Source organism: Desmodus rotundus, chromosome 1 (assembly GCF_022682495.2).
Source record: "Desmodus rotundus isolate HL8 chromosome 1, HLdesRot8A.1, whole genome shotgun sequence".
Taxonomy (NCBI): Eukaryota; Metazoa; Chordata; class Mammalia; order Chiroptera; family Phyllostomidae; genus Desmodus; species Desmodus rotundus.
The window spans coordinates 146,072,561-146,099,301 of NC_071387.1; the positions used below are offsets into that span (position 1 = coordinate 146,072,561).

The 26,741-nt window shown below is 38.3% G+C and overlaps 1 protein-coding gene across 19 annotated transcripts in view; it reads left to right on the plus strand.

Annotated features, from left to right (window-relative positions):
• APC (APC regulator of WNT signaling pathway) overlaps positions 1 to 26,741 on the plus strand; it is a 159,382-nt gene that overhangs the window by 93,305 nt on the left and 39,336 nt on the right. For 14 of the 19 annotated variants that reach the window (XM_024563317.3, XM_024563320.3, XM_024563323.3 and 11 more), the window contains 2 exons: positions 256 to 339; positions 23,352 to 23,456. In XM_024563317.3, coding sequence (XP_024419085.1) covers positions 256 to 339; positions 23,352 to 23,456 — 189 coding nt within the window. The remainder of the gene's footprint in view (positions 1 to 255; positions 340 to 23,351; positions 23,457 to 26,741) is intronic. The other 5 variants (XM_053911481.1, XM_053911474.1, XM_071219415.1 and 2 more) reach the window with 1 other exon arrangement.

Here is a 26,741-nt window from a genome sequence, read left to right on the forward strand (position 1 = left end):
GGGGGCGGGTAGCATAAGGGGACTAAATAGAATGGAAAAATACAATAAAGATTAAATTTACATTATTAAAGTATTGATTTTGACTCATAAAAAAATTGAACTGAACCTAATGTCATCATTGTGTGAATATATAAAAACATCTAATAAGAATTGTCTGGCATGATCCTGAGATGTTAGGTGGTAGCCATAATATGATTATTTACAGTAATGCCTTCAATAAAAATAGATCTAATTTGGTCACTTATTTTATTTTAGCGAAGAGTAACCAGAATTCAACAAATAGAGAAGGACATACTTCGTATACGACAGCTTTTACAGTCCCAAGCAACAGAAGCAGAGGTTAGTAAATTATCTTTAATATTTGCAGGTATAAATATAGGTAGTTATTCTAAGAAAAGAAAACGTAATTAATGTGGCATCATTGAAATATACATGTTCTAGAGAATTGAGATACTTTATAAGTTTTTTCTTGAAATTAAATTATCAAAAATGTTGACTACTTTGATTTTGTTATATCTTTAGGACAATTAAAAATTTAGGCACAACCACATCAAAATTATAACTAAATAATAGAACAACCATCACTCAGACTGTCAAAATTGAGTTGAATGAAAATCTGACAACTGTGGAATTGAAGAAACCACATCCATCCACATGGAACAGGCTGGTCCCACATCCACATGTGATTGATAAAAATTCGGGAGGGATACCATAGGAGCAAGGAGTCCCAGCCCCACAATAGGCCCCCCAGCTCAGAGTTCTGTGCCAGGAAGTTAGGTCCCATAACTTCTGGCTGCAAAAACCAGTGGCAATCGAGTCAGTAGAAGAAATTGTTGGAGTCCCAAGGAGTTCCTCTTAAAGAACCCACACATGGACTTACTCAGACATACTCCACCTGAGCTCCAGCACCAAGGTGGAGTGCCAGTGGAGGCACCAGTGGCATACAGGGAAAAAGTGTTGTTACTGGCATGGAGGCAAGAGCTGGGGGACAGCTTTCTCCCAGACAGGAAGGTGGGCAGAAGCCACTGTCCCTTTTCTGAGCCCACCCCTGACAGAGCCAAAGAACTAACAGGCAGGTTCCATATCCAAGACTCCATGGACCTGGCTAACACTGTTTGCCCCATGCTGGAGATCCCCTGAAATTCTGTCCCACCGAAATTATGGGCCCACCCAAACTGCTAACCTGGATTTTTCCATATGAATGGCTTGTCTTGACTAATGCTTCACAACTTCCTAAATCCTCTCAAATAAGCAACAGTCAGCCTCAGTGAGCCTCTAGCCCCCATACCTCATGCTAAGTGGCCCCAGGCCCAGCATTAGCAGCACCCAGGGTAGATTCTCAGATTGCTTTATAGCTCATTCAGAGTGGCCACAGGCAGGACACAGGAGGGGGCTAACCTTGGCCCATACCACCCAGGAAACCCCAGAGCCTGCACACCCAGTGGACAACTACAGACCATGTTGGAGCACCACCACCCTGTCCCTGCACAGCTGATCCTCCACAGAGGGCAGAGGTAGGTGGCCAGTGGTTACAGCCAGTCCTTGTAGCTGAGTGGCATGGGTTAATACTTCCCATTGACCTGCCAACAGCAGTCAAGGCACAACCACAAGAGAAGGGAGTACTCAGCCCACTTGAAGGTCACACCTTGAGGACCCAGCTTGTGTGATAAGAGAGGCTGTACCACTGGACCCTACAGGACACCTACTACAGTAGGCCACGCTACCAAGACAGGGAGTCATAGCAGCTCTACCTAATACATAGAAACAAGTACAGGGAGGCTGCCAAAGTGAGCAGACAAAAAACCATGGCCCAAATGACCAGATCAAAAATCCAGAAAAAGAACTAGACAAAATGGAGATAAGCAATCTATCAGATACAGAGTTCAAAACACTGGTTATAAAACATTGGTTACAAGGAACTTAGTGAGTGCCTTAACAGCATAAAAAAGATCCAGTCAGAAACAAAGGATACACTAACTAAAATAAAGAACAATTTACAAGGAAACAACAGTAGAGTGAATGAAGCTGAGAATCGAATCAATGATTTAGAACATAAGGAAGCAAAAACAACCATCAGAACAAGAAGAAAAAAGAATCCAAAAAAACAAGGATAGTGTAAGTCTCTGGGACAATTTCAAGAGGTCAAACATCCACTCACAGGGGTGCCAGAAGGAGAAGAGAAAGAGCAAGAAATTGGAAATCTATTTGAAAAAATAATGAAAGAAAACTTCCCTAGTTTGGTGAAGGAGATAGACATCCAAGTCCAGGAAGCACAGAGAGTGCCAGACAAGGTGGATGCAAAGAGACCCACTCCAAGACACATCATAACTAAAATGCTAAGGGTTAAAGATAGAGAATCTTAAAAGCAGAAAGAAAACAGTTAGTTACCTACAGGAGAGTTCCCATAAGACTGTCAGATGATTTCTCAAAAGAAACTTTGCACGCTAGAATGGATTAACAAGAAATATTCAGTCATGAAAAGCAGGGACCTACATCCAAGATTGCTTATCCAGCAAAGATATCATTTAGAATGTAAGGGCAGATAAAGAGCTTCCCAAGCAAGAAAAAAACTAAAGGAGTTCATCATCACCAAACCATTATTATATGAAATGTTAAAGGGACTTATTTAAGAAAAACAGGATGAAAACTGTGAACAATAAAATGGCAATAAATATGTATCTATCAACAATTGAGTCTAAAAACAAACTAAACAAGAACAGAGACAGAATCATGGATATGGAGAGTGTTTTGATGGTTGCCAGATGGGAGGGTGGTCTAGGGAATGGGTAAAGAGGTGAGGGGATTAAGAAGTACAAATAGATAGTTACAGAATAGCCATGGGGATGTATAGTATAGTACAGGAAACATAATAGCCAAGTAACTTATATGCATGACCCATGGACATGAACAATGGTGTGGGGATTATGTGAAGGAGTGGGGTGTGGGGTGGAGGGTGGCAATGGGGGAAAAATTGGGACAATTGTAACAGCATAATCAATAAAATATAATTAAAACATTTATAAGCCATAGATACATATGCAGTACTTCAGTTGTCTGTTTACTTATAATCAGATAACTAACTTAATTTGGCTATTATCAAGTAGTAAAGGAGCTATTTTCTTATATTCATCCATCGTAAACATTGATCATACACATTTATCTATGCTTACTCCACAATCCCCATTAAAATGATAGTAAAAGGACAAAATGAAACAGGCACAAAGACCAGAGGAGGTGAAGGTGACATCAATAAAATTTGGGGAGCTGGAGAGCAGGTAAACAAATGCACTATTCTAACGTATGGTAGTGTCGACCCCAGCTCAGCAGTAGGAACTCATGAAGCAACTTGTTTTATTCTGTGGAGTCTTAAAAGATTCCAGAATTGGTTATACTAGGTACCTCAGGATGTGAGGATTAAAATGGGGGCTAAAAGCAACAGAATGATTGAAAATTTGTTAAGAACCTGGTGGAGGCTCTTAGAACCTCTCTTCAGCTCTTCATAGCAGGGTGACTGCTTCTTTCCAATCCCAGCAAAAGGTGAGAATTACTTGAAAGAGTTAAACAGTGAGTCTTTGGATAGGAGTAAGCCTATAATTGAAGTTGGAGGTACCATACTAAATTCCAAATTAAGTGAAAATTTATTTAATGCTGAAACTTTCACTGGCATCCAGGCTTATAATACAGGCAAGTTTCCAGAATCAGTCTCTCTAAGAAATATGACTAACATCACCACCACCCCCAAAAGAGATCTAAAGACACTGACATTGGGGGATTCCTCAATAAAACAATACAGTTGTTTTGGACCACACTACAGGATAGCTGTAGTTGACGAACTATAGAGTTTCACTTAACTTTTTCATAGGTAGCCCACTCCTAAATATGGATGGATTGCCAAAGATACCCAGACATTTTAAGAAAGTTTCTAATAAGAAAGATTTAATAAAAACAGATATTATGCAGGAAGAAGAAAACTTTTTAAAAAATAAAGCTAACATTTTCTCAGATAAGATATAGTGCATCAAAAAAGCAATAAAATGATGGCATATAAAAGGAACATTCAGAGATTTTAAAAAAGAATTCTTGGAAATTAAAATTGTGATAGCAGAAGTGAAAAACCCACTAGAAAGTTTAGAAGATAAATTTCTCAGAAAGTAATGATAATGGAAAGTAGAAAAGATGAGAAAATCAGAGTATCATTACAATAGTGTTCAATATCCAATAAAAAGAAGTTCCTGAAAGAGAAGAGAAATTCTCCGACACCCCCACTGGATGTCTTACAATTCAGTTCATTTTTGACACTCCCCAGAGTTAATGTGGGCCCCAAGGGATGGCCTTTCACTTCAGGTACCAGCTGCAAGTTTTTAGTGTCCCCAAGCCACTTTCACTTTGCCCACCTTGCTATAAATTCCACCCCAAATGGGCATACTACAGTGTAATTCAGTTCTGAAACTACCCTAAGTTAGCATAAGCCCTACAGGTCAGGGCAGAGTCCTTTACAAGACTGCCTCTATTTCAGATGCCACGGTACCCATCCTTATGTCCATCTGGCTAAAAATGTGGGCACTCCCACACCCCCTTTAGGTTTGACAGTTCACTAAAATGACTCAAAATTCACTGAAAGTACTACACTTACAATTAGAGTTTAGTATAAAGGATACAGATCAGGAACAGGAAAGTGAAGAAATGTATAGGGCAAGATCTGGAGAAGGTGAGGAATGGAGGACGCAGAGTGTCTGTGCTCTCTCATAGAATATAGAGACATCACTCGCCCAGCACTTTTGTGTGTTCTTTGATCAGGAAGCTTCACTGAGCTTTCGTGTTCGGGCTCTTTATCTAGATTTCATTATATAGGCATGCTCGGTTAAATAAGTGGCTACACGATTGAACTCATTTTCCACCCCTTCCCCTCCCTGGAGGTCAGTCTGGCCCAGAGTTCCAACCCCCTAGGAATGTGGTTTGTCTTTCTGATGGCTAGCACCCATCCTGAAGCTGTCTACAGGCCCTCCTTGCTTGAGTCACCCTGTTTGCACAGCCAACTCAAGAAATTCCAAGGGTTTTTGAAGTTCTGTGCCAGAAACGCAGGGACAATGATAAGATATAGTTTATGTTATACCACACCAGCCTATAAATTTACCTCTAGTGAAACTGCATATTAAATTTGAAAGTAGAATATGTTTTTTAGATAGGCAAAGTTTCAAAAACATGTATTTTTCATGTACCATTTTCTGGAAACTATTAGAGGATATAGTTAAACAAATTGAAGTTGTAAAGCAAAATGAAAGATGGAAAGAAAAATGAAGATCTGAGATCCAAGACAAGAAATATAATACAAGGGAAAGAGGTGAAAGACTCCTCAGAATGATGACGAAGGGAGATTCTAAGACAAATGATAGAGAAAGTAACCAGTCTATATTGGAACAGTTGAGAAGAGTCCAGGAAAGATGAATCTTAAGAAGATGAAATCAGTAGACTACTTAATGTTTTTTAATTTATTGAAAGGAAAGGAAACTTACACAGTAGGAGAGAAACTGGTGGCATCATAAATACATGACACCAAATTCATGAAACAAAAATGTTAACACATGGACAGCAAGAAGTTGTGAAGGAAAATAATCGTAGTATACCACTTGTCAGCCATGATTAGAATTTTAGGTAAAATAATGTAAATAGTGAAAAATTTATCTAACTATAAAGAAATATTGGAAGGATGGAGGAACAGGATAATTGGGGTGTTGACAGTGGGATAGGGGCAAAAGAGAACCCAGTCCTCTTCTTACATAATGGGAAATCAATGATGCGTTGCACTGAAAATTGCAGAACTAGCAATACAAGCAGGTTATTTAGAGAAAGAAAAGTAAGCATCCCCTTAGACCCAAAAAATCCTCTGATAAAATGTTTGCCTTTAGAGAATAGGAAATGGGACAGGGCAGACAAGTCTGAGAGACCTCTGTTTATTATCATGAGTCTTTAGAACTAATGATTATTTAAACTCTTTACATATGGAACTGTGATAAAAAGGAAACATTTTTAAAAGAGCCAAAGACATAATTTAGAAGATATTTTTATTTTTCTTCCTCTACAGTCCCGATTGGCTTGATAATGATGATTAATAAAGAATTTGAGAGGAGCTTAGAGACATCAAAATCCTGGGGAAAGTCGTGTGTAGGATGCTATTGTTGAGAACAAGACAAAGCATGGGAGCCAATGTAAAGTAGGGAGTAAGGGGAGAGTACTATTTCAGTGGAACACAAATACAGTACATTCAGATCTGCTAGAAGCTGAATGTTACTGGGTCTTGTGCATATCTGTCAGCCCTGCAACTAAATATCTGAAATTTGGTTTTGATCACCAAGGAGAGGATGGGGAGTATAAGTTTAAAAACCATCCCCTCACCCGTTGACAGCCACTGACTTTGGGCACTTCTGTTTATATGTGAATAAAAAGAAAACCTTAAGTAAACTATTGCTGAATTAGGAAAAGAGCAGCATCTGGGAGGCACAAAAAAAATAATAAGTTTTCAGAAAGTTTTTACATAAGTCAACTACAGGAAGACCTGTCTCCATGCAATAAGAGCATAGTCACAAGGAAATGAAATGAAGTGGTATCAGGATGCAATGTAAAGGAAAATGGGTAAAGAAGGACTAAAAGGATTTTTTTAAAGCTAAATAAAAAACCACGTTGTACAACGAAGAACAGAATTGTTACTAAGAAAAATTGGCTCAGTCTTCAGGGAAGAACTGGAAAGTTTCAAATATACTGCCAGGTTCAGACTTAACATCACGGCCACATTGGGGTGGGGGGGAAGAATGCATAGAATGAAACATCAGCACACTGCCATCATCTAAATATTGGGTTGGCCAAAAAGTTCATTTGGTGTTTTTCCATAAGATGGCTCTGGTAGCGCTTAGTTGTCTTTAACTTCATTAGAAACAATTTTGTTACATTGTATTTTAACAGCTGACATATCAGCTTGCATTTTTTAAAAAACTTACCAAAACTGGTTAATTTTTGCATAGCCATTTTAATTTTGAAGATGGAAGAAAATGAGCAACATTTTTGACATATTAAGCTTTATTGTTTCAAGAAAGGTAAAAATGGAACTGAAGCACAAAAAAGATTTGTACAGTGTATGGAGAAGGTGCTGTGACTGATTGAATGTGTCAAAAGTTGGTTTGCGAAGTTTTGTGCTGGAGATTTCTTGCTGGACAATGCTCCATGGTCAGGCAGACCAGCTGAGAAGTTAATAGCAATCAAATTGAGACATTCATTGAGAACAATCAACATTATAGCACACGGGAGATAGCTGACATATTCTAAATATACAAATCAATAAAGTTATTGGTGAAAATGAAAAACATATTTTATTTTACAGAAAAACCTAAATGAACTTTTTGGCCAACACAATATAATTACTAAAAACATGATGAAGCATTTATATTTAAAAATGTTTACATTATAAAATAGTATGTACTCTTTGATCCCATTTTTTAAAAAGATGTACATACGTGTGCATGAGAAATAATTTGAACATGCATATAGCCATCCTTACTATCTCCTTGTTTTTCTACTTTGGCCTTCTGTTTTAAAATTTTTTATAATAATTATGTACAGCTTTTATAATGAGGAGAGTAAATTTTTGCATACAAAACAATTTCATGTGTTCTGTCATCACCAGCACATTTTTCTACCCAGGTACACAGGGAAGACTATTGTTTCTAATGATAAAAGCATACTTTTTGAAGGAGTAGGGTCCAGAACTTTATTAGCTCATTTATTCTCTTCTAAGAATGTTTTCGTCTATACCTGACTAAATGGAGGCAAATACCATGTTCGTGGATTGGAAGAATTAAAGTCATTAAAGTGTCCAAACTATCCAAAAACAATCCATAGATTCAGCACAATTCCTATTAAGATACCAATAGCATATTTCACAGATCTAGAACAAATATTCCAAAAATTTACATGGAACCAAAAACGATGCCAAATAGCCTCAGCAATCTTGAGAAAGAAGATTAAAGTTGGAGGGATCACAATACCTGATATCAAACTGTACTACAAGGCTACTATAATCAGTACAGTCTGGTCCTGGCATAAGAACACACATAAATCAATGGACAAAATAGAGGGCCCAGAAATAAACCCAGGTCTTTATGGTAAATATTTGACAAGGGAGGCAAGAGTATATAAATGGAATAAAGACAGTCTCTTCAATAAATGGTGTTGGCAGAACTGGACTAATACGTGCAAAAAAAAATGAAACTAGATCACCAACTTACACCATATACCAGAATAAAATCAAGATGGATAAAAGACTTAAATATAAGTCATGATACCATAAAAATCCTAGAGGAAAATACAGGCAGTAAAATTTCGGAGATTTTGCATAGCAATATTTTTGCCAATATATCTCCTAGGACAAAGGAAATAAAGGAAAAAATAAACAAATGGGACTACATCAAATAATAAAGTTTCTGCACAGCTAAAGAAACCATCATCTAAATATTTTTTAAGAGGCAGCTTTTGTTTTTATTGAGGAGGACTACATTTTATTTTTTGCTTGATATTTTTTTAATTATTTTATTGTTCAGTTAAGTTGTCTGCATTTTCTCCCCACCCCTCTACCCCACCCCAGCCAAACCCACCTCCCTCCCCTGCTTCCACCCTCCCCATGTGTCCTTTATAGTAGTTCCTGAAAACCCTTCTCCCCACTGTCCCTTTCCCTGTCCCCTCTGACTATTGTTCGATTGTTCTTAACTTCAGTGTCTCTGGTTATATTTTGTTTGCTTTTTTCTTCTGTTGATGATGTTCCAGTTAAAGGTGAGATCATATGGTATTTGTCCCTCACTGCCTGGCTTATTTCACTTAGCATAATGCTCTCCAGTTCCATCCATGCTGTTGCAAAGGGTATAAGCTCCTTCTTTCTCTCTGCTCCATTGTGTAAATGTACCATCGTTTTTTGATCTACTCATTTGCTGATGGGCACTTAGGTTGCTTCCAGTACGTGGCTGTTGTAAATAGTACTGCTATGAACATTGGGTGCATAGGTTCTTTTGGATTGGTGTTTCAGGGCTCTTAGGGTGTAATCCCAGCAACGGAATTGCTGGGTCAAAAGGCAATTCCATTTTTAGTTTTTTGAGGAAATTCCATACTGTTTTCCACAGTGGCCTCACCAGTCTGCATTCCCACCAACAATGAACTGGGGTTCCCTATTCTCTGCATCCTCTTCAACATGTGTTAGTTGATTTGTTTATGTTGGCCACTCTGACTGATGTAAGATGGTACCTCATTGTGATTTTAATTTGCATCTCTCTGATGGCTAGTGATGCTGAGCATCTTTTCATATGTCTCTGGGCCCTCTGTATGTCTTCCTTGGAGAAGTGTCTGTTCAAGTCCTTTGCCCATTTTTTAATTGGGTTGTTTCTCTTCCTGGAGTGGAGTCGTGTGAGTTCTTTATATATTTTGGAGATCAGGCCCTTGTCTGAGATATCATTGGCAAATATGTTTTCCCATACTGTTGGTTCTCTTTTCATTTTAATGCTGTTTTCTTTAGCCATGCAGAAGCTTTTTATTTTGATGAGGTCCCATTTGTTTATTCTTTCCTTTATGTCCCTTGCTTTAGGGGACATGTCTGTGAGGATGTTGCTGCGTGGAATGTCTGAGATTTTCCTGCCAATGTTCTTCTCTAGGACTTTTATGGTGTTACGACTTTTATTTAAATCTTTTATCCACCTTGAATTTATTTTTGTGTATGGTATAAGTTGGTGATCGAGTTTCATTTTTTTGCACATAGCTGTCTAGATCTCCCAACACCATTTGTTGAAGAGGCTGTTTTTGCTCCATTTTATGCTCCTGCCTCCTTTGTCAAATATTAATTGACTGTAGAGACTTGGGTTTATTTCTGGGCTCTTTGTTCTGGTCCATTGGTCTATGTGCCTGTTTTTATGCCAGTACTAGGCTGTTTTGATTACAGTGGCCTTGTAAGTTTGATATAAGATATTGTGATCCCTCCTGCTTTGTTCTTCTTTCTCAAAATTGCTGCAGCTATTTGGGGTCGTTTATGGTTCCATATAAATTTCTGAAATGTTTGTTTTGTATCTGTGAGATATGTCATTGGTACTTTAATAGGTATTGCATTGAATCTATAAATCGCTTTGGGTAGTATGGCCATTTTGATGATGTTAATTCTTCCAGTGCATGAACTTGATACATGCTTCCATTTGTTTGTGTCTTCCTTAATTCCTTTCTTTGGTGTTGTGTAGTTTTCTGAGTACAGGTCTTTTACCTCCTTGGTTAGATTTATTCCTAGGTACTTTATTTTTCTTGTTGCTATATTGAATGGGATTTTTTTCCTGATTTCTGTTTCTGATGTTTCATTGTTGGTGTATGAAAATGCCTCTGATTTCTGAGTATTGACTTTGTATCCGGCTGTTTGCCCAAATTCATTTATTAGGTTGAGTAGTTTTTGGTGGAGTCTACAGGAATTTCCATGTACACTATCATGTCATCTACAAACAATGACAGTTTCATTTCCTCCTTTCCAATTTGGATGCCTTTTATTGCTTTTTCTTGTCTGATTGCTGTGGCTAGGACTTCCAATACTATGTTGAATAGGAGTGGTGAGAGAGGGCATCGTTATCTTGTTCCTGGTCTTAGTGGGAAAGCTCTTAAGTTTTTGCCCATTGCATGTGATGTTGGCTGTAGGTCTCTCATATGTGGCCTTGCTTATGTTGAGGAATTCTCCCTCTATTCCCTCTTTGATGAGTGTTTTTATCATAAATGGGTGCCGTACCTTATCAAATGCTTTGTCCGCATCTATTGATATGATCATGTGATTTTTGTCTTTGCTTTTGTTTATGTGGTGTATTATGTTTATTTATTTGCAAATATTGTACCATCACTGGGATGAATCCCACTTGATCATGGGGTATGCTCTTTTTAACATATTGCTGGATGTGGTTTTCCAATATTTTGGTGAGAATTTTAGCATCTATGTTCATCAGCAATATTGGCCTGAAATTTTCTTGCTTTGTTGTGTCTTTATCTGGTTTTGGGATTAGGATGATGTTGGCTTCATAAAAAGAGTTTGGGAGTCTCCCATCTTCTTGAATTTTTTGAAATAATCTGTGGAGACTGGGGGTTAGATCTCCCTTAAATACTCTGTAGAATTCTCCTGTGAAACTGTCTGATCCAGGGCTTTTGTATGTCGGAAGTTTTTTGATTAGTGTTTCAATTTCATCTGCTGTTATTGGTCTGTTCAGGTTTTCTGCTTCTTCATTCAGTTTTGGAAGATTATATTTTTCTAGAAATGTGTCCATTTCATCTAGGTTTTCAAATTTCTTGGCATATAGTTCTTCATAGTAATTTCTTACAATCCTTTGTATTTCTGTGGTATCAGTTGTGGTCTCTCTTTCATTTCTGATTGTGTTTATTTGGGTCCTCTCTTTTTTTCTTGATGAGTCTGCTTAAAGGCTAGTCTATTTCATTTATCTTTTCAAAGAACCAGCTCCTGGATTCATTGATCTTTAGAATTGTGCTTTTAGTTTCTATGTCATTTAATTCTGCTCTGATCGTGGTTATTTCCTTCCTTGTACTTGCTCTGGGCTGTCTTTGTTGTTCCTCGTGTTCTTGTAGGTGTAGGATTAGGTTGTTTATTTGAAATGTTTCTATTCTTCTTAGGTAGACCTGTATCACTATGAACTTCCCTCTCAGGACTGCCTTTGCTGTGTCCCACAGGTTTTGGATTGTTGTGAGTTCATTTTCGTTTGTTTCTAGAAACTTTTTGATTTCTTCCCTAATCTCATTCTTCACCCATTCATTATTTAATAACATGCTATTCAGTCCATGTTTTTGAGTGTTTTGGGGTTTTTTTTCCTTGAGGTTTGTTTTTAGTTTCAGTCCCTTGTGGTCAGAGAAAATACTTGATATAATTTCAATTTTCTTGAACTTGTTGAGGCTTGTTCTGTGTCCTATCATGTGGTCTGTCTTTGAGAATCTTCCATGTGCATTTGAAAAGAGTGTGTATTTTGCTTCTTGGGATGAAAGGCTCTATATGTATCAATTTAAGTTCATTTGATCTAGGGCATTGTTCAATGCCACAGTGTCTTTGTTGATATTTTGTTTGGAAGATCTGTCCATCTTTGGCAGTGGGATATTAAAATCCCCTACTATAATTGTGTTGCTGTCAATATTTTTCTTGAAGTCCTCCAAGATTTTCTTTATGTATTTGGGTGCTCCTATGTTGGGTGCGTGTATATTTACAATGTTTATATCTTCTTGGTGGATTCTTCCTTTGAGTATTATGAAGTGACCTTCTGGGTCTCTCTTTATGGCCCTTCTTTGGAAGTCTGTTCTGTCTGATATGAGTATTACTACCCTGGCTTTTTTCCCCTGTCCTTTTGCTTGGAAAATTTGTCTCCAGCCCTTCACTTTCAGTCTGTGTAGGTCTTTTGTCCTGAGGTGGGTCTCTTGTAGGCAGCATATGTGTGGGTCATGCTTTCTTACCCATTCAGCTATTCTATGCCTTTTGATTGGAGCTTTTCAGTCATTTACATTTAAGGTTATTATTGATAACTTATTCATTGCCATTTTTTCATATCTGTGTTCCTCTCTCTCTCTCTCTCTTACTTCCTTTCCTTAAAGCAGTCCATGTAGCATCTCTTGCAGAGCTGGTTTGGTGGAGGTGTGTTTAGACTTCTTTTGTCTGGGAAACTCTTTATTTGGCCTTCTATCTTGATTGATAACCTTGCTGGATAAAGTAGTCTTAATTGCAGGCCTCTGGTTCTCATTACCTAGAATATTTTTTGCCATTCTCTTCTGGCTTGGAGCGTTTCCATTGAGAAGTCAGCTGCTAACCTTATCGGGGCTCCCTTGTCTGTTATTTCCTGTTTCTCCCTTGCTGTCTTTAAGATTGTCTCTTTGTCTTGGAATTTTGCCATTTTAATTATGATGTGTCTTGAAGTGGGCCTCTTTGGGTTCCTCTTGATTGGGTTTCCTGGATTTGTGTGACTTTTTCTCTCATCAAATTAGGGAAATTTTCCATCATTACTTTTTCAAACAGGTTTTCTATCCCTTGCTCCTCTTCTTTTCCTTCTGGTATCCCTATTATATGGATATTACTACGTTTCATGTTGTCCTGCATTTCCCTTAATCCCTCTTCATTCTTTCTGAGCGTCTTTTCCTTTTCTTGTTCATTCTGGGTGTTTTTTTCTACCTTGTCCTCCATCTCGCTGATCCAATCCTGTGCTTCATCGAGTCTGCTTTTGATTCCTTCTACTGTGTTCTTTAGTTCAGAAATTATGTTCTTCATTTCCTCTTAGCCCTGGTTGATAGTTTCTGTTTCCTTTTTCATGTTGATACAGTTTGCACTGAGTTCATTGTAGTTTCCCTGTAGTTTTTGGTAATTCTCTGTGAGCTCATTAAGCTTCCTGATAACCATTGCTCGAACTCAATATCTGATAGTTGACTTGCCTCTTTTTCATTTAGCATTGCTTCTGAGGCTTCCTCCTTTCCTTTCATTTGGGGATTGTTTCTTTGTCTTCCCATTGTTTGTGAGACTCTTCCTGTTAGCCTCTGCTGCTTAAGTTGCTCTGTTCTGACTCCCTGGATTTATGGTGTAAACTTCTGTGGTAGAATACCTGTGAGATTCAGTGGTACAGTCTCCTTGATCTCCTGAGCTTGCTAGTCTTGGGCTGTCGTTAATGTTGGCTCTCTGTATGTCTTTGGGTTTTGGTTCTTGTTCAGTCTTTCTTTGGTGGGTCCTTCCCTCCAGCTGGTTATCTGAGGGTCAGTCTGTCCCCTACCTCTTGTTTTCTTTTGTGCAGGTGTGGGCAGGTTGTGTTGGAGCTGGTTCTTCCATGTGTACAAGGTTTTGAGGCTTTTCTCTTGTTCTTGTTCAGTTGTTTGTTCTGATTAATTTCTCCACTATTTAGTTGTATATCCAGGTATATCCTGGGTTGAGTTAGTGTGACTTCCACTCCCTCCTTCACCTTCTTCTGTTGTTATCTGTTGGTGGTTCCTTTGTTGGTGGGTTTCCTCTTCCAGCAGGTATCCTGGTGCTCACAGATTCTACCTACTCTTTTTTGTGATAGGTTGAAGGGGAAAGGTGAAATGGTTTAAGACAGCAGGAGTGTATTCTATGGTATTTAAAGTACCAGCCCTTAGAGAAGAGATAGGAGATCCTTTGAATATGTATAGTGTTAACCGTGATAATTCACCCGCCTAGCCATTTTTTAGAAAGGGTGGAAAGAAGATAAGACTGTTGCAGTGGGGGAAGGATTGTGAGTTGGATCTAGAAAGCAGTGAGCTTGTGGGAGGTCAGATTATGAGGTAAAGTGAGTAAAGGGTAGAAAATCGGTGTAATGTGTGAAAGAATAGAGTTAACCACCACAGTAATAAAGTTCAGGAAACAGTGAAGTGGGCTGAGATCTGGGAGGGGTGCTGTGTAGTATTTACAGATGTATGGAACAGCTATTATTTACAATAGTAATGGAGCAACAATCATATGACAGACTCTATGTGATCTGGATAACTAGAATAGTGAGTATAGGTCCTAGAGTAGTGTGCTAATGGAATACAAGTGAAGTGAAAGACAGTTAATTAACAATACACTATGAAAGAGAACAAGGGGAAACCAGGCAAACAATGCAAATTAACTAGTCAAGGGAAGAAGACTAAATATATAGAAGAGAAATACAAAAATGCTAATAAAATGAGTGATGTAAGAATAATGAAAAAAATAATAATACAAACATACAATAACTTGCAGATTCTCTGGAGTAGCAAAGTGAAATTTGTTTCACTGTCTCAGCTGTTGGGATGCCCCCTCTTTGGGTCCAAGTCTGGTCTTTTCACAGTTCCAGGTTTTATTGTCTCTCTTGTGGGGATTTTAAAAAAAGAGAGAAAGAGGAAAGAAGGAAAAAGAGATATAAAGGCAAAGAGAGAAGGAATAGAACAAGAAAGAAGGAAAGAGGAAGTAGGCATTAAAAGAAATAAATAATAAATAATAATAATAATAATAATAATAAAGAATTACTTAAAAAAAAAAAAAGCCTCCTGCTGGCTTCAAACTGGCCAAGCCAGTTTTGCTGGTCTATTTGGCTGCAGCAGACTCAGGGGGATTAGTTTAGCTCTTCTCCATTACAACCAGCACTCGGCCAGCCTCCAGTCCCACAGGTTCAGGCATGCACCCTCCTCGGGGCTGTGGGTGCGCGTGTGGGGCCTTCTGTGGTACGCACTCTCCCTGGTGCCTCGGCTGTGATCTCAGGTCCCTCCAAGGTGCGCACTCTCCTGGTGCCTCGGATTTGGGCTCGATGCCTCCCACACCCCCGCAGGAGGGCCAGGCGGCTGGGTGGAGAGGATGCTGGAGCTACTGCTACAGGAGAATTCCCCAAACTGCTCCCGAGTGTCTCTTTTTTTTTTTTTTTTTTTTTTTTTTAAATATATTTATTGATTATGCTATTACAGTTGTCCCATTTCCCCCCCCACTCCACTCCATCCTGCCCACCCCCCTCCCTCCCACATTCCCCCCCCATAGTTCATGTCCATGGGTCATACTTATAAGTTCTTTGGCTTCTACATTTCCTACACTATTTTTACCCTCCCCCTGTCTATTTTCCACCTATCATCTATGCTACTTATTCTCTGTACCTTTACCCCCCTCTCCCCCTCCCACTCCCTTATTGACAACCCTCATGTTCTAGTTGTTTGCCTAGTTTGCTCTCGTTTTTGTTTTATGTGTGGTCGTTAATAACTGTGAGTTTGGTGTCATTTTTACTGTTCCTATTTTTGATCTTTTTCTTAGGTAACTCCCTTTAACATTTCATATAATAAGGGCTTGGTGATGATGAGCCTCTTCAACTTGACCTTATCTGAGAAGCACTTTATCCTCCCTTCCATTCTAAATGATAGCTTTGCTGGATATAGTAATCTTGGACGTAGGTCCTTGCGTTTAATCTTGGGTAATGTAATTATGATGTGTCTTGTGTTCCTCCTTGGGTCCAGCTTCTTTGGGACTCTCTGAGCTTCCTGGACTTCCCGGCAGTCTATTTCCTTTGCCAGATCGGGGAAGTTCTCCATTATTTGTTCAAATAAGTTTTCAATTTTTTGTTCTTCCTCTTCTCCTTCTGGCACCCCTATAATTCGGATGTTGGAACGTTTCAAGGTGTCCTGGAGGTTCCTAAGCCTCTCCTCATTTTTCCAAGTTCTTGTTTCTTCATTCTTTTCTGGTTGAATGTTTGTTTCTTCCTTCTGGTCCATACCATTGATTTGAGTCCCAGTTTCCTTCTCATCACTATTGGTTCCCTGTACATTTTCCTTTGTTTCTCTTAGCATAGGCTTCATTTTTTCATCTGTTTTTCGAATAGATTCAACCAAGTCTGTGAGCATATTGATAACCAGTGCTTTGAACTGTGCATCCGATAGGTTGGCTATCTCTTCGTCGCTTAGTTGTATTTTTTCTGGAGCTTTGAAGTGTTCTGTCATTTGGGCCATTTTTTTTGTTTGTTTGTCTTGGCGCGTCTGTTACTTTAAGGGGCGGAGCCTTAGGTGTTCACCAGGGCGGGGGTAATTGTGGTCGCAGCGCTGTGACGCTGTACGTGGGGGAGGGGCCGAGAGGGAGCAATGGCGCCGTCCTCACTCTCCTCCAGCTTTTAATCTTTCGCTCCGCTACCCACAATCAAACTGGGCCCCTCTGGTGCTGGTTCCCGAGTAAGTGGGCCTGTGCACACTCTAGGCCCCTGTGGGTCTCTCCAACAACCTCTCCTGTGAGGCTGGGAGTCTCTCCTGCCGCCCCAACCCCCAGGGGCGCTTTCAATCAGAGGTTTGAGGCTTTATTTCCCCGAGCTGGAGCCCTGGGTTGCGCAGCGGTCTGCTTCTCTGCCCGCCGTTCGTCCGGTTTATCTGTGGGCGAATGTGGTGCCGCAATGTGCTATCCGCCACTCTGCCTGCCCCACTCTCCGCCACTCTGAGTCCGGCCCTCTGGGTTTATCTGTGCAAATGTGGGACCGCAGGGTCTGCTAGTGCTCGGACTGCGTGCGCCATTTGTCCCACACTCTGCCAGTCTCAGTCCCGCCACAGCCACGCGAGTCCTCTCCACCCCAGTGCCGTCTCCGCCCCTCCTACCAGTCTGGATGAATGATTATTTTCTGTTTCCTTGGTGTTGGTCCCCCTTGCTGTTCGATTCTCTGTCAGTTCTGGTTGTGCGAGGAGGCGCAGTGTGTCTACCTACGCCGCCATCTTGGTTCTCCGAGTGTGTCTTTTTTTTTTTTTCACTTTTTCTTTTTGAGACAGTCCTCCTGCTCAGTCCTGCCACTCCATACAAGGAAGGGCCTGTCCTCTTGCTCAGCCCACCTCTCTGGCTAGACCGGGACTGTCTGGATCCTGACTCCACACGGCCCAGCTCTCAACTCTCCCAAGCCGGCGCCCACATTCTCCGTGTGTTTACCACTTCGTCCTTATTCCCCTACCTGCGACCTCAAGCAACCAGGTCTCTCTCAGTGCTGCTCAATCCTTGTTTGGCAGGGGAGGGAGCCGGCTCTCTCCCAGGAGTCCTGCATCAGGCCTGGCGGGAGCCGTCTTGGGGCTGCTGTCGGTCGTACTGGTCCCTGGGCTGGTCCCAGGGACCTTTTTGTCCTGAAGCAATTCCCTTACCGTCTGTTTTTTCAGTGTCCTCTAAACTTTTTGGTCTCCTGTCTTCATAAATGCTGGGGTACTATTGGCTGTTCGCTTTGTTCCTCAGTAGATTGGCTAGGTGTTCCATCCCTGTGCAGGGGGAAGTAGACTCTGTTCCCACCTATGTGGCCGCCATCTTCCTGAGTCAATATTTTCTGCTTTGAGTTTTTGCTACTGTTGTTTTTCTAGGCTCTTTAATTATAGTTAGTCATCCTCCTACTCCTAATCTCATATTCGATTGTTACTGTTTGGCTACATCTAAGGTTTTTTTTATTTGTGATTCAGTAGTCACGGTTTTCCCTAGTTGATTAAATCTTTCATTTGTATGAAATATCCCTCCTTACTCCATTTGAATTTTATTTTATCTGCTATTAATATTAGTATACTGACTTTGTTTTTGTTATCTTTGTTCAGCATAATAGATTCCCTGCTTGTTCCAAATTTTATCAACACTCCAGCCTCATATCATTGACGCATATCATTGGATTTGGGGCTGTTGATCATTGTGATCCAATATCTTCTTGCTTCCTTGAATTGTAAAAGTGATTATGTACGTCATGGCCTAAAGTTGTTACATTTACTCCAACAGTTGAGTGAATATAAACTAAAGGAAAGTGCCATGTCATATTTCAGAAAGAACCAACCCCCTTTTTTTTATTTTACTATTTGAAGTTTCTTTATTCCATTATTGTCATTTTTCTAATCAGAGAAAGAATCTAGAAAGTGGAGAAAACTGGGGTTTGGCACTTATAAATTAGTTCATATGCAATATAGACAAGAAAAATTTCTGCCAAATAATTTCTCCACCACTAAGCGTATTGTTTATCACACTGTCTTTGTCTTACCTTCTAACAACTCTGGATTAGTATCTAAATGCTCAGCTTAATTTAGGGGGTATAATTTATTGCACATGGTTCAAGTTCCAAAAGGATATATGCTCCACTCAATGCTTATGTATCATTTATGTATCTTTCTGACAGGTTATTTAAGGAACTGTGAGATAAATTATAATAGGGTTTTTAAAAACTCTAGATAATAGCCAGTAAGAAATATTTTTAAAAATTCTATTCAGGGTACACTTATAGCTCATTAATAAGGACACAGCTCAATTTTAAAATGGACAAAAAATTTGAATAGGCATTGCACTAGAAAAGACACAGGAATAGTTTATAAACATGAAAATATGCTCAACATCATTAGTCACTAGGGAAATACAAATCAAAACCACAATGAGATGCCACTTCACATCCATTCAGATGGCTATAATCATAAAGATAATAAGTAAGAAGCATTGGCACGGGTGTGAATAAATACATTTTGGTGAGACTGTGAAATAGTACAGCCACTTGGAAAACAGTTTGACAGTTCCTCAAAATATTAAATATAGAGGTACCACATGACCCAGTAATTCCAATTCTAGGTATCTGTCCAAGAGAGATGAAACATATGTCTACACAAAGACTTTAACTTGAATGTTTATGGCAATATTATTCACACTAGCCCAGAAGTAGAAACAGTACAACTGTATATTGCCTGGTGAATAAATACAAATGATACACAAATGTGGTGTAGCCTGAAAATGGAATACTGTTTGGTAATAAGTAGAAACAAATTGATGACACATACTACAGTGTGAATGGGCCTCAAAAACATGCTAAATCAAAGAAGCCAGACACTCAGTCCACATACTCCATTTGTAAGAAAGGTCCAGCAAAGGCAAATTTATAAAGACAGAAGGTAGTTACCTGGAGCTGGGGGCAGTAATGAAGATTAATTGTAAATGAGCACAAGGAATCTTATTAGAATGATGCAGATGTTCAAAAACTGGCTTATGGTGATGCTTGGTAAATTTACTGAAAATAATTGAATTATACACTTAAAATGACTGAATTTTGTGGTATGTAAATACCTCAATGAAAAAAATATTTTTCAAACCTAGGCTAGAAAACTTTGCATTAGTTATCCAGCAACAATAGAAATGAGGGAACTGCCCTAGCTGGTATAGCTCAGTGGATTGAGCACAGTACTGCAAGCCAAAGGGTCACCAGTTCGATTCCGAGTCAGGGCACATGCCTGGGTTGCAGGCCAGGTCCCCAGTAGGGGGCGTGCAGGGGACAACCACACATTGATGTTTCTCTCCCTCCCTTTCTCCTTCCCTTCCCCTCCCTCTAAAAATAAATAAATAAAATCTTTTTAAAAGAAAGAAAGAAAGAAGGGAACTAGTTAGGATTGTTTTTCACAGGAATCAGAAAAGCCTCTTTGCTTTCAGTGTTCACACTAGTTTGGGACAGTGATCAGCCTAGGATCAATGAAAGAACAAAGGGAAGTAAACGAGAAAGGAGGAAAGAAAATAAAGGTAGTAAGTGTTAAATATTTATTATTTTGGGCTGTGGAATCAGGCTGCCTGGTTGTGATCCCAGCTCTGGTTCTATCATTTACTAGATATGTGACCTAAGGCCAAGTATATATCTTCTGTGTGTCTCAGTTTCTTAACCTGTAAAATAGGGATAATGATTGAACCTGCTTCATATAGTTGGTATGGGGATTAAATAAATTAATCAATGACAAGCGATAAATGCATAGTAAACACATGTGTATCATCATCACCATCACAAATAGTCCTGACCGTCCTGCATGCGTACTCTGTTTCCCTGGCTCCCGCCTTCACCCTCTACTGGAAATAAGTATTTCAACCCTTCTCTCTCTCCCTATAATAATTCCACCTCCTCCTTCACAGAGTATACAGTAGCTATCATAAGAACTATCTCTTTCCTACCAGGAAACATTCTGTCTTCCTTCCTGCACTTTGGATTCTCAGCTCCTGCCTTCTCAGGAACTTTTTTCTCATCTCTTTTCTCTCAAATATTACACTTATATTCTTTCTCTTCTATGGAACCCTTCCACTGGCATTTAAACAGGCTCAAATCTTATGTTTAAAAAATAAAATGTAACTTCCTCAATCCCAACCTTTCCCTGAAACTGCCATTCTTCATCTATCTCTGTTACCTCCCTCATTGTCTTTTCCCAATCCCCACTCCAAAGGTGTTTCTAGACTCCAAGTCTACATTTCCTCCCCACCATTCACTGTTAAGGCAAGCCAATCTAATTTCTGCTCCCATAGTTCCACTGACATGGACCGTTAGTGATTTCGATAGTTAACTAAATTGACATTTTCAGTCTTCATCTTGACACTTTTCACATTATTGAATACTTCCCATTGTTTGAAATACTCTTCTCTTGACATCTATGGCAATACTTTTTTTGCTTTCTTCGCATCTCTTTGTCCTTTAAAGGCTGATGTTCCTTTATGTAGGCATTAATTATAGGCATTCCTTAAGGCTTATTTCTCTTCTCTGTGTATTGTCTCTCCCTAACACCATCTCATTTGTGCTTAGGGCTCAGTTACCACCTGTTGGCTCTCAAATTCATTTCTCCAACCCTGAACTCCAAACTTCTAAATCTATGTGTCTACTCTGCATCTCCACTTAGATGTCTCAAAGGAACTTTAAATCCAACATATATAAAACATAATAAATGATTTTTTCCTGTACTCTTCTTATCACCCCACCTCTTTCAGAAACCCTTATTCTCCTTAAGTTATTATCTGTCTTTGTGATTGACACCATCATTATTCAGTTGTATGAGCTAAGAAACGCAGGGGTAATTCTTGACACCAGACCTATTCCACCACTCACCAGATCCGATCTATCACCAGGTCCTTCAGATTACCTGTCTCCACTCCTTTTATCTCCATCACTGCTTCCCTAGTGCAAAGTATCATCATCTCACACTTAGATTAATGCGTTAGCCTCCAAACTGATCTCTGTTTCCTATTTACTTAGACTATTTACAAATCGACTTTAAAAAACATGCATCTTATATCATTAATATACTCATCTTAGTTATGTGGGGGCAAGAGGGCTATCTGAGTATTACACTAAAATTCAACAAAATTAGTAAGATTATTTTATTATCTTCTTGTCTACTCTCTGCACTATGATCCTCTGGTGTATTAGGACAATCCATGCTTCCTTCCAGCTCAGGTTTTTTACATACCTTTTTTTTTAAGATTAAAAAAAAATCTTTTATTTACTTTTAGAGAGAGTGGAAGGGAAGGAGAAAGAGAGGGAAACATCAAAGTGTGGTTGCCTCTCACGCGCCCCCTACTGGGGACCTGGCCCACAACCCAGGCATGTGCCCTGACCGGAAATCGAACCCTTGACTGTTTGGTTCACAGGCTGGCACTCAGTATGCTGAGCCACCACCATTCAGTACTGCATGTGATCTTCTGTTTACCTAAAACCTTCATCCTCTACCCCTGTCCCTTTTCCTAAAACTCCTATTTATTCTTCAGCTGTCAGTTCAAATAGCACTTCCTAAGAGAGCTGTTCCCAAACTCCCAGACCATGGCTCCTTCTGTTATATGTTCTTATAGCACCTTGTACTCTTCTTTCAGAGCACTTGTCAGAGTTTTAACTTTATTGTTGGTTCTCTTATTGTTTGATAGTGTCCCTGACTATAAGCTCCAAGAGTACATAGAACAATGTCTGGTTTTGCTGGCACTGTATTCCTTTGCACATAATGCAAGTAACTAACATAGCAGATGCTTAGTAATTACTTTTACATTGACATCTTCAATTATGTTAGTGTCAAATCTTTGTGGTTTTCATGGGTTTTGATTTATTTCATTTCTAGATTGACTTTGTATGTGTCTACTTTTGTTGATTTTGTTAAATTTTATAGTGTGATTTTCAGATGGTACTATTTTTTCTTCTGTTTCTGAATTATTGGGGTTATCTCCATTGTGGCCAACATATAACTATACTAGTTTATTGATGGAAATGTTGCATGAAAATTAATTTTTAAGTCACATTTTAAGTGGTCTGGGAAAGCTTGATGTTTAAAGAAGTTTCAGTGAAAGCCATTTTGTAAGATAATTATCCACTATTTCACATTTTTTTAAGCAAAATTTTTTAGAGTATCATTTTCCTAGAGCAATCACATTAGTAATTGTTTCTATAAAAGATAATGGGAAAATTATTTTCTTTGATTCTGCAGTGTTATTTTTACAAAGTGTGACTGCTTTGTACTGGATATAATCTATCTTCAAATGACTGCTTTTACTGGATATAATCTGTCATTTTCATTTCATGTAACAGATGGTGGTTATAGTAGAAGAGGTCTTTAGTTTTATTTATATCAGAATCTAAGAGCTTATATATTTGTTTTATATGATTTTTATTAGTAACTGTATATATATTCTAGGTATAAGTATACTTACACAGAAGGTATTTATGAGCTTAGGTAATAGTTTAACTGTTATATTTGCAATTCCATTAAATGCCAGAATCATGTGACCTTGCAGAAAAGACAGTTATTTGTTCTGGTTGGGTTATATTCCTGATAGTGATGTGAGCACAGCTGGTGGAGGATGGTGTTTCTGTGCATCTCAGAAAATCCTTTGTCTTGTGCAGCTCTAAGGCTCAAGGGGCACACTGCACTTGCCTCTTACCGAAATAGTCGGCTGCCAACCATGCTGGAGAAGTCTGAAGTGCAGTTCCACGCCTTTATAAACCTGTATAATTGATGCATTCAGAGCTTTAAAACAAGAGAGCAAAGAAAGCTGTGAGCTAAAAAAGCATGCACCATTTTTGTGTGTAATGATGTCAACTCCATATTAACAGAGGTCATCTCAGAACAAGCACGACGCTGGCTCACATGAAGCTGAGCGGCAGAATGAAGGTCAAGGAGTGGCAGAAATCAACATGGCAACTTCTGGTAGTGGTCAGGTAAATAAATTATTTTATTGTTTTTTAAAATTAACTATTTAAATATTTTAAAAGGAATATGGAGTGAGACAATCCTCAGAATGATCTGTAAATCTTGCTTGTTTCCTAACTCCTGAATGGATATCTTCAAAAGAATTCAGTACCAAATGCTATAGGAATTTTTCTTCATTATATCTAACAATAACGTTTTCAAGTTTCTAAGTATATTTTATAGTCTAAATTATGTGTTTCTGTTTTAGTCTAAAATGTTTGATGTGAGTAGAATTTTTGAAAAATAAATACTAAGCTGCATTTTGGTTATATGTGTGATTTGACCTAGTTATTACTGCTTGCGTTGATTAGATTTGCTCTTTCTCTAAGGCATTCTTTGCAAAGACATTTTTATGTTTTTTTTTTAAAGTTACTAAGAACTTTGTTACAGTTCTTGCTTTCTCTTGTACTTCAAGATTACATAAATCTATAAATCCAAGTCTTATCTTTGAAAAGATGATTCTACTGCTCATTAAAAGTGAAGAGTCATAGCCTAGTCATGTTTAACTATTAACACATCATTTTTAGCAACATTATGGAAGTCAACTTGATTTTTTTAATATAAAACTATTATTGTACTATCATCAATTTGCTATTGGTTTTATTGGATGCCTCCTAATATGACAGAATTTTTCTTTGGGGTTTTCTGTATGCTCTGTATTTTTTCAATAAATATTTTTATTGAAAAGTAAACTAACATTTTATGCTGTAAATGAACAATTTTTAAAAAACAGAATTTCATTAAGTTGGTTGTAAGATAATTTTCCTACTGTTGATATAAACTCTTTCTTTAGTGTCTATAGGTTACTTTTGATATTATGTATAAAACATAATGCTTCTGTTCATTAAAATTGAAGGCTTAAAACATCTCATACTTAAGTATTTAAATTTATTGTACTAAGTTAAAATAAAGAGATACTTCATTTTAGTACTACTAGTTAGCATTGCAGGGGGGGAAACTCAAGTTATAGGTGGTAAATTAGTGCAAAAGAAATTATATTTAAATAGCACATTTGAGTTATTTCTTTGTTGTTTAGGGAATTATTTGGGAAGCTTATTGTTTCTACACATATGCAGGAAGAAGGAAAATTCCTTCTTGGCAGAAAACAATTCTTTGCTTAGTATTAGACTTGCCATTAGTGCTTTGGGCCGTATTGCAATTATTTTATAAAGTCTTATCTATCCAATAATCTCAATAGCCATTTAAAAAATAACTGAATCCCTTACCACACTTCTTTCATCAGAATTAATCCTATCTTTAGATTAGATTTAATGTTAAAAATGAAAACTAAAAATATTAAAAGATTAGAAGAAATGAAGATAGAATTTTTATAATTATGAGGTAGGTAGGAAACTATAAAAAAACAGGATCAATAGGTTTCACATAAAAATGTGAAACTTCAGTGTGCCATAAAATCATAGCAAGGTTACACAACAAACAAAAACTAAGTTCATAGCCCTGGCTGGGTAGGTCAGTTGGTTAGAGTGTTGACCCAATACACCAAGGTTGAGGGTTCAATCTCTCATCAGGGCACATACAGGAAGCAACCAATGAATGCATAAATAAGTTGAACAAAAATTCATTGTGTGTGTCTCTCTCTACCCCCTCTCCATTCCTCCTTCTCTCTCTCCCTCCTTCCTCTCTCTCTAAAATCAATCAATCGATAAATAAATAATTTAAAGCAAGATCATGTTATTTTTAAATGTTTATAACACTGAAAAGTTAAAATTCAAAATACATAAAGAGGAGAAGGGTATAAGGGGACTAAATGGTAATGGAAAAAAATACAATAAAGATTAAATAAAAATTAACTACTTAAAGACTGTTAAAACATAGGCAAAAGGCATGAACAGGAATTAAAAGGAAATAGAAATGACTTGTACACATGTGGAAAGTACCCAGCCACTGTGACTCAGTTGTTTGGAGCCTCAGCCCGTTCACCAAGGTCTCAGGTTTGATTCCTGTTCAGGGCATATGCCTAGATTGCGGGTTTGGTCCCCAATGGGGCATGTGTGGGAGACAACCTATTAATATTTCTCTCATATTGATGTTTCTCTTTCTCCATCTCTCTCTAATCAAATATATCTTTTAAATGTTTATTGTTATTCAATTACAGTTGTCTGCACTTTCACCCCATCCCTCCACCCCACCCCATCTGAGCCCACCTCTCTCCCCTGCCTCCACCCTCCCCCTTGATTTTGTTCATGTGTCCTTTATAGTAGTTCCTGTGAGTCAAATATATTTTTTAAAAAACATGGAAAATTTATCAATTTTCATAGTAATGATAGTATAGTATAAACCACAACCAAAATGAGGTATTTTTGGAGGCCATTTGGATTGGCAAAGATCAATAACACTCAGTCTTGGTAATGGTTAACAAGCAATCTATGAAATTGAACAGCATTCTGAAGAGCAGTTTCGTAATATGTATTGAAATTTATAATGTGCCAGGCCTATAGCTCATAATTGCAGCATCTAAGATTTTACAGCAATGAGGTAATCAGTAAAGAGTGCTGAGACATGATTGAAGAGATTCATCATAATATTGGTATTAGCAAAAATAGAACCTGAATGTATATTAATCAATAAATAATTGCTTAAATTATGAGTCAACTGTGGATAAATGGTCAAGTGGCTCTGGAGTCAGCAGACCTGGTGTTAAATCCCACTCCCTCACCAAATAGCTAAGAGACTAAACTTAGACAAGTAATCTCTGAGCTTTAGTGTTTACTCTTTATAAAATAACATGCTACAGTTTTGAGAATTAAATGCAATGTGCTTTTAACATAGTCCCTGGCATATAGTAGATATTCATTAAAGGTAACATTATTGTTGTCAATAACTATTAATAGTTATTTTTAAAGAAATAAAACATTTTGTGCCAGATATTGTATTAGACTCTGGAGACAGAAAATTGAAGAACAGTCTGGCCTCACAGAACTGATACAGTACATCCATGTAAATATTAAAAATGACAACATCCAGCCAAGGTGGAGGCTTAGGTAGATACACTGTGCCTCCTCGCACAACCAGAAAAAGAACAACAAATTTAAAAACAAAAAACAACCAGAACTGCCAGAAAATCGAACCAAGGAGTTAAAGAGGAAACATTCATTCAGACCAGTAGGATGAATGGAGACGGACAGCCAGGCAGAGAAGACTCATAGCAAGGCGGCGGCTGGCGGAATGAGTGGTCCCACATTCGCGTGCAGATAAGCTGGGAGGAACAACTGTGGAGCAAGACAGACCATGCA